General features: G+C 40.6%; 2 protein-coding genes across 2 annotated transcripts; one reads left to right on the top strand and one right to left on the bottom strand.

Annotated features, from left to right (window-relative positions):
• Positions 1-270: 270 nt before the first annotated feature.
• Positions 271-4,194, top strand: LOC121202954 (protein NRT1/ PTR FAMILY 4.6). Its single transcript, XM_041098009.1, has 5 exons — positions 271-419; positions 590-695; positions 821-1,038; positions 2,374-2,814; positions 2,913-4,194. Exons 1-5 carry the CDS (start codon positions 417-419, stop codon positions 3,858-3,860), a joined length of 1,716 nt encoding a protein of 571 aa, XP_040953943.1. The 5' UTR covers positions 271-416; the 3' UTR covers positions 3,861-4,194.
• Positions 4,195-4,895: 701 nt separating this feature from the next.
• LOC121218150 (uncharacterized mitochondrial protein AtMg00810-like) lies at positions 4,896-6,595 on the bottom strand. Its single transcript, XM_041094882.1, has 5 exons — positions 6,464-6,595; positions 6,353-6,389; positions 5,946-6,049; positions 5,746-5,805; positions 4,896-5,633 (listed from the first exon to the last, which is right to left on the bottom strand). Exons 1-5 carry the CDS (start codon positions 6,593-6,595, stop codon positions 4,896-4,898), a joined length of 1,071 nt encoding a protein of 356 aa, XP_040950816.1.
• Between the last annotated feature and the right edge of the window lie 1,745 nt (positions 6,596-8,340).

Genomic DNA, 8,340 nt, shown 5'->3' with positions numbered 1-8,340 from the left:
TTCCTTTAATAATGGGTGGGGAGAATTTGATATATTTCTCTCCTAATCTTCCTCCTCTGAAGCATTTTTACTATAAGTTAGCAATCTTTAATACTATAAGTTAGCAATCTTTAATAAAAAGAAACTTTGCTATTACAAAAAATAAACTGTTCGTTAATATGATAATTTTCAAATAAAATAATAAAATGAAAGAATTCTTAGTATAAAACAAAAGGTTCCAAGGATGATGAGTCAAAAAGTAACTTATGTGAAGTGTGAAGACCATTCTCTCCTCCAAGTTGAAATGAAACCATCAAATGCTCTTCCCTTCCCCTCTCTTTAAATACCCCCACCACTCTCACCATGCTTTTCTACTCACACTCGAGATCAAATACCAACATAATTACCCAAGTTGAGAATAGGAGAGAGAAAAAACAATGGTGGGTTCCCCCCCCCCCGCCCTTTTAATTTTTTTATTTTGCTGCTCTTTTTATGTTGTCATCTCACTCATTATTCGTCCTCTCGTTGCTTCATTCAAAGTACAAACAACAGACAACAAACCTATGTTGCTTTCCTAGATACTATTACTAACTCGCCTTTTATTGTACAGGAAGGAGGATACCAGGATAATAGATGGGAAGGGTATGTGGATTGGAGGGGCAGACCTGCTTTAAGGGGCCAACATGGTGGCATGGTGGCTGCCTCCTTTGTCTTGGGTTAGTTACCTGATCTATTCCTTTTTGTTGCTTTTGACACAAATCAAGGGTGAGCTTCCGCTGTAGGCTTATTTTATAGGTTGGTTCCATCGCTTAGTTTAATGATAAATTTTGGCTGTACGTAGTTGTGGAAGTGCTGGAGAACCTGGCCTACTTGGCAAATAGTAGCAACCTGGTGCTGTATCTGTCAAAGCACATGCACTTACCTCCATCAAAATCGGCAAACGATGTCACCAATTTCATGGGGACAGCCTTCCTTCTGGCTCTGCTTGGGGGCTTCTTATCCGACACTTTCTTCACTACTTTTCACATCTACCTCATAAGCGCACTCATCCAATTCCTGGTACTCCATTTTCACACACTTATCTTTAGAACTCTCTATGTATTGTTTCATTATTGCACTTCATCCGCATTGTGGTTGTCATAAATAAAAGACACGGGCAAAAATCTGATAGTGTTCCCTCCCTGCGAGTTCGGTATAAACAAAAAAACCCAGTCCGCCTAGATACAACAACTAACGTGGCCTTAGTAAAAAATGTCAGTATATTTGTCCACTTTCTTTCGGATCCCAAAAGTAAACTAATTCTGAGATAATAAAACAGGGTCTGTTTCAATTCAACCTTCCATCACATATTGGAACTTCCAACAACAATCGGTTATGTTAGCTATGCTTTCAAATGCCTCGTATTCCATTAAAGAAATTCCTTTTTTTCTTATCCATAAATTGGGAAGTGGGGCGAGTGGGTCCTGGAGTAGGCCAATGTTGGGGTATTAGTCATGGGACTTATCCTTACAAAGCCGACGCCTTGGGATTTTAGTTTAACGATAAGAGAGCTTTAGCTCTACACATACCGCATGAGTGTCAAACAGTCGCTGGAGCTCCTACCCTATGTCGTACGTCTAATACACGGTAATTTTCAACTCTCATCCACCAATCACTGTACAGTATGTGGCTGGAGAAAGAGACGAATCCGAAGAAAATCCTGGGAAAACCAAATCCATTTAATAATGGGTGCGTAGCTTTCTTCGAATGAAAAAGGGAAATGAAGCAAAGGTTGCTCATTTCATTTTAGGCAGGTTCATGAACCACGTGGGCGGCCATTGATAGAGCCCAAGCGAAACTTGAAAGTCTATTTAACTGAGAATCATGCTCACCCTGCACAATTCAATATAACAAAGCCATGTCGTCAACAACCCGGTTTCTTTACAGCGACATATCATTGAAATCTTCGCAGTGCAATCCTTGTGTGGCTAACGCCACATAACGGAAAAACCAAATTGAACGGCCCAAGAAGTTGGACCTTAATGCTATCGGCTTTTCGGTTTAGTATGTGGAAATCAATCATATAGGGAACTGACGAATCAGTTTGATCCAGGCGTACTCATCTCCTCTTCCCTATCTATTATACAACCTTGGATGCTGTGTATGTATGGATTTCGGACTTGAAAGTCTTTCTTATGTTTGAAAACTGCATGAAACCGAGTTTACCTAGCTGTATAAGGAATTGAATGCAAGCTTCATTTCTTCCCATGAATGCCTTAAAAGAGATACAAAGGAAAGAGAAAGGAATGCTTATTATGAATCAAAGTTATTCAAATTAATTGCTGGGGGACTTCTAAAGTCTACACACTTGCTAATTGAGCAGGCATGCCTAACCAATTGTGGTCCTTGAAACAGGGGTCGGTCATTCTTGCAATGCAAGCTCGGACTGCTTCCCTAAAGCCACGAGAATGTAGTCCATCAACCACCTCCATTCCATGCCATGAAGTTGGAGGCGGGAAAGCAGTAATGCTGTTCACTGGCCTCTATCTTGTGGCGCTTGGTGTTGGAGGGATAAAGGGTTCCTTACCAACACATGGCGCTGAGCAGTTTGATGCCAACACCCCACAGGGAAGGAAGCAAAGATCCACCTTCTTCAACTACTTTGTATTCTGTCTCTCATTCGGTGCACTCATAGCCGTCACATTTGTTGTGTGGGTTGAAGATAATATGGGATGGAAGTGGGGTTTTTCCATCTCTACAATTGCAGTATTGTTGTCAATCGCAATCTTCCTTGCTGGTTCGGCTGTTTACAGGAACAAAATACCCTTTGGCAGCCCTCTTACAACCATTGGCAAGGTAAAAGCTACTTCAATTATCAGACCCCACCTTGATGCCATTCCTGTAATGAAGAAATAAGTTTTGTTTTTTGCTTTACTTTTGCTTTACTTGAACAGGTCTTGATTGCTGCTATGCTGAACAGTTGCATGAGCAAAAATCAAAAAAATGCCATTGCGAACCTGACAACGAGCCCTTCTTATCGAACTGAAACCAGCAAGGAAGGAGACCACCAAATCCCAACTGAAAGCCTCAAAGTCCTAAACAGAGCAGCGGTGAACAAGCCAGCTTACCCAGCACTTGAATGCTCAGTGCAGCAAGTAGAGGAAGTCAAGATCGTGCTTAAAATCTTTCCCATATTTGCTTGCACCATTGTTCTCAATTGCTGCCTAGCTCAGCTCTCAACTTTTTCAGTTGAGCAGGCAGCAACCATGAACACTAAGCTTGGCTCATTGAAAATTCCTCCAGCTTCCCTACCAGTCTTTCCCGTGGTCTTCATCATGATCCTAGCCCCGCTTTACGATCACTTCATTATCCCATTTGCTCGGAGAGTAACTAAAACTGAGATGGGCATCACTCATTTGCAACGAATTGGGATTGGTTTATTTCTTTCCATGGTAGCCATGGCAGTGGCAGCTCTTGTCGAAATTAAACGAAAAAGAGTAGCAACTTACTCTGGCCTACTTGACTCAACCAATCCATTACCCATTACATTTTTGTGGATTGCTTTACAGTACTTGTTCCTGGGGTCAGCTGATCTTTTCACCTTGGCGGGGTTACTAGAATTTTTCTTCACCGAGGCGCCCTCAAGCATGAGATCCTTGGCTACATCTCTTTCTTGGACTTCCTTGGCAATGGGGTATTATTTAAGCTCGGTAATTGTATCAATAGTGAACAATGTGAGTGAGAACTCAGGGCACAAGCCGTGGCTGTCAGGGCATACAATAAACGGATATCATCTGGAGAGATTCTACTGGCTTATGTGTGTGCTTAGCGCTTTGAATTTCATGCATTACCTTCTCTGGGCCATGCGCTATAAATACAGATCAGCAGGCAGTAGCAAGTAAAACAAGCATGGCCAACTTCTGATTTCTTACTACGAAGGAGCAAGTCCTTGGTCAAGTAAATGGATCGATCAAGTTAAAATGCCAGCTTGGGCCATGCAGAGATAGAACTCAGACTAATGCAAACTTCAGCCCCATACTATCCATTTTGAAAGGACATAAAAAGCTATGAGAAGACCCTCTTTTTTTTTTAATCTTTATCTCTTTAATTATTTTCTACTCTTTTTATCTCTTTGACTGATATGTAAATATTCTCTCTTTATTTCTTTAGTTTTTCCTTTCCAGTTACTTGTATAAATACCATGATATTTTATCAATAAAGTCAAAATTTTCAGTCTTCACAAAACTTCACTATGGTATACAGAGGCATGGACATAAGACAACACTATCTTTTCCCTTTACCACCACCTAATCCCAATCCTTTGACTCCCTACCCCAATCACATTGTAAGTATTTTATTGAAAAAAAACTCAATGGATGAAGGAAACTGAATACCATTTATTCAACAATCATTCAAAATTTATACAAAATAAAATCAACAACCCACTAACTTTCTCCTAAACTTAAGCAACACACAAATAACTAATTCCTAAAAACAGGAACAAACTTTGGCACAATCAACTTAACAAAAAAACACAAGTGGACATGTTTCACTCCTGAAGCATTTTCTTAACTCTCCTCCTTGTTTTAGAGCTGCAAATACCAAGTCTTGACCTCAGAAACTCGAACTTGCAAGCAGGCAATGGTTTGGTTAAAATGTTTGCAACTTGATTTTCTGTTTGCAGTAGACAATAATCACATCTCCATGTTTTTGTACTTCTCTTAGGAAGAATAGCTTGATATTAAAATGTTTAGCCTTTCCATGAAACAGAGGATTATGAAAGATAGCAATAGCAGCTTGGTTGTCAACAAGAATCTCTGTGCTTTCCTTCTGCTCCAGATCAAAATCAAGTAAAATTTCCTCAGCCATAAAGCTTGATTAACAGTAGTTGTTGCAGCAATAAACTCTACTTCGGCAGTGGATTGGGCTATAGTTTCTTACTTCTTCGAGCTCCATGAGAAAACACCAAAGCCAAGAGTAAAACAGTAGCCTGAAGTGCTCTTCATATCATCAATGGAACCTCCCCAATCACTGTCAGAAAAACCAACCAGCTTGAACTTCTTGCTCCTTATGAACTTAACACCAAAATCACTTGTGCCTTTGACATATCGAATCACTCTTTTGGCAGCCTTGAGATGTAATTCACTTACACAATGCATGAATCGAGACAAAATACTTACAACATTCAAAATATCAGGCCTTGTTGCTGTGAGATACATCAAGCAACCAATCAAACTCCTGAAATATTCTTCATCAATTTTGTTAGTATCGTCTTCTTTGCACAACTTCTCTTTCTGATTCATTGGAGTGCTTGTTGCCTTGCACTCCTCCATCTGAAACTTCTTCAGTATTTTCTTTGCATATTTTTTCTGGTAGATGAAAACTTCACCTTGTGCTTGCTTGATTGTCATGCTAAGGAAGTAGGACATAAACCCGAGATCTGTCATTTTGAACACTTTCATCATCTTTTGTTTGAAATTTTGAATATGATATGTATTGTTTCCTGTAACCAGTAGGTCATCAACATACAGTGAAACAATAAGAATGTCTGTATCATTGTGCTTGACATACAAGGTTGTTTCTAATAGACTTTTCACAAATCCCAAGTTCAACAAATGTTCATCAATTTTGCTATACCAAGCTCTTGGAGCTTGTTTTAGACCATAAAGGGCATTCTTAAGAAGATAGTCTTTATCTCATTCAACTTCCTTCCCAAATCCTTGGGGCTGCTCAACATAAATTTCTTCCTGTAAGACACCATTTAAAAATGCTGATTTGACATCCAACTGGAACACTTTTCAACCTTTTTGTGCAATTATTGCAAGCAGTAACTTGATTGTGTCCAATCTAGTAACAGGAGCAAAAATGTCAGAGTAATCAACACCAAAGATTTGGGCATACCCTTTAACCACAAGCCTGGCTTTGTGCTTATTGAATGAGCCATCAGCTTTAAGCTTGGTTCTAAATACTCACTTAACTCTAATTACCTTCCTATATTGAGGTCTGTCCATAAGGATCCAAGTATTGTTCTTCTCTATCATTGACAGCTCCTCCTCCATTGTAGCTATCCACCTTTGATCCTTTTTTGCTTCTACATAGTCAACAGGTTTACACACAAAAACATTATACCTTTCATAAATATCTGAGAGCAACCTTGTTCATTTTACAAAAGCATCATCCACTGTTTCATTCTGCCAGTCATCTTATTCTTCAATGTTTGAATTAGAAAACTTGAGTTTCAGCTCTGTCATGGTCTGACCCTTCTCCTTTGCATCATCTCAACTGCACTCTTCATCCTCTACGAAGTGAACATCCATACTAACAACAATATTTCCAGTTTGTGGTAGAAAAATTTTATAGGCCTTGCTAACAGTACTATAGCTTATAAATATACCTGGTGAGGCTCTCCTATCAAGCTTGTCACGCTTGGTCTGTGGAACATGAGTGAACACAAGCAACCAAATACTTTAAGGAATTTTAAAGATGGCTTATAACCATACCATGCCTCAAATGGTGTATGTTCCTTCATTGTCTTTGTTGGAAGCCTATTTTGAAGAAACACAACCGTATTTGCTGCCTCTACCCAAAACTTCTTTGGCAAATTCTTCTCATGCAGCATGCATCTCGACATCTCCATTATGTACCTATTTCTCCTTTCACTAACTCCATTTTGTTGAGGTGTGTAAGGGGCTATAAGCTAATGCTCTATGCCTAAATCTTCACAAAACTTGTCAAATTCTGCCGAAGTGTACTCTTTCCCATTGTCAGACCTTATACTCTGAATTTGGCAGCGACTTTCATTCTTAACTCTTGCCTTGAACTTCTAAAAAACTTGAGCTACTTTCGATTTAAACGTCAAGAAAAAAATCCAGCACATTTTGGTGAAGTCATCAATAAAGGTAATATAATAGCTACTACCTTTTAAAGAAGGTGTTCTTTGAGGGCTTGCAACATCTGTGTGGATGAGCTGCAATTTGTGAGTGGCTCTCTAGGTTGACTTAAGAAATGGCTACCTATTTTGCTTTCCAAACTGACACACTTTGCAGCTTGAGATTGCATCACTAAGCTTGGGAACATCAAGTGTCACGGGTTAGAGTGCAAGGCCCGTGACCATGGCACGAGATGCGCCCCATGCAGGTCTGTCGATAAGATGGGGATCATTAAGCCCACGAGAGCTGGCCCGATTCAAGGAACTGATAGAGAAGCCTGTCAAATTGAAGCCTGTTGGCCCGATAGCGAAGATATGGCAACGTAGGCAACTATGGTAACTAATCTTCAAAGATAGAGAGAATCATATCTTGTAAGATTAGATAGGATTTGATTTGGCAATATCTTGTAAATCCCTTAAATCATGGGATATAGTTAATCTCATCCGTCGATGTAAATGAATCTTGTCCGTCGGTTTTGGGAGAGCTCAAGTATAAATAGAGAGCCTCCCCCTCACTTGTAGATCATCAATTGTATTTGAGAATTCTTAAAAGTAATAGAGTTCTAAGAGCATTTACTCAAACACCTTGTGTGCGATCTTTTCTGTGGCTTTCTGTTGTTCTTATAGGCTTCTTTTGGCACAAGTTTGCTTCCACTGTACGAGTTGGTGCCTTGGAGGAGTTCTTAAGGAATCCTCATCCGAGTAAAGGCTGACTTGGGCGAGTTTGGACGAGCAAATCGCCTAAGGCCGCACGGATTGCGAGACGAAAGGTCTAGCCCCGTGACAAGTGGTATCCGAGCTATTGGTTCAAAGGCACTGTTGGGATGTCGAAAGAAGTCGTTGGGCAGAATGAGCCAATGGAGACCCGAGGAAGGGCCAGGAAAGTAAGTCGATCAAGGGACTTGTTGTCAGCTTTGGAGGATCGAGTCGTCACTCTCGAGGAATCCATGGGTGATGTCAAAGAGAAGATTGATGATGTCGGTGATAGTGTTCATGATGGGTTGCAAACTATGCAAGAGCAGCTTAAGGAATATGTGTTGGATACTATCGGTTCCTCGGAAATTAAGCTGGCTAGGAAGGATGATGCTCTTAAGGCTATGGTAACAGCGTTGAAGGAGGAGATCAGCGAGCTTAAGGGGGAGCTCGAGATGATCAATGAGCTTAAGGAGGAGCTCAAGGTTTTCAAGGCTGCCATAGGTAGTGGGATGTTGGCTTCGAAGCCGAAGCAACAAGCAATGGATGTGCCCAAACCGAAAGCGTTTAAAGGGGCAAGGTCCGCAAGTGAGGTGGACAATTTTCTTTGAGCCATGGAGCAATACTTCTGTGCGATGGCCATCGAGGATGATGTCGCAAAGGTAAACACTGTTGCTATGTATTTTACTGACGTTGCTTTGTTATGGTGGCGACGTAGGTCCACTGATGTGAAACGTGGTGGGACCGAGATTGGGACTTGG

Source organism: Gossypium hirsutum, chromosome A03 (assembly GCF_007990345.1).
Source record: "Gossypium hirsutum isolate 1008001.06 chromosome A03, Gossypium_hirsutum_v2.1, whole genome shotgun sequence".
In the NCBI taxonomy this organism is placed as follows: Eukaryota; Viridiplantae; Streptophyta; class Magnoliopsida; order Malvales; family Malvaceae; genus Gossypium; species Gossypium hirsutum.
The sequence above is the reverse complement of the archived record's forward strand: the minus strand, read 5'-3'. Positions and strand labels throughout refer to the sequence as shown.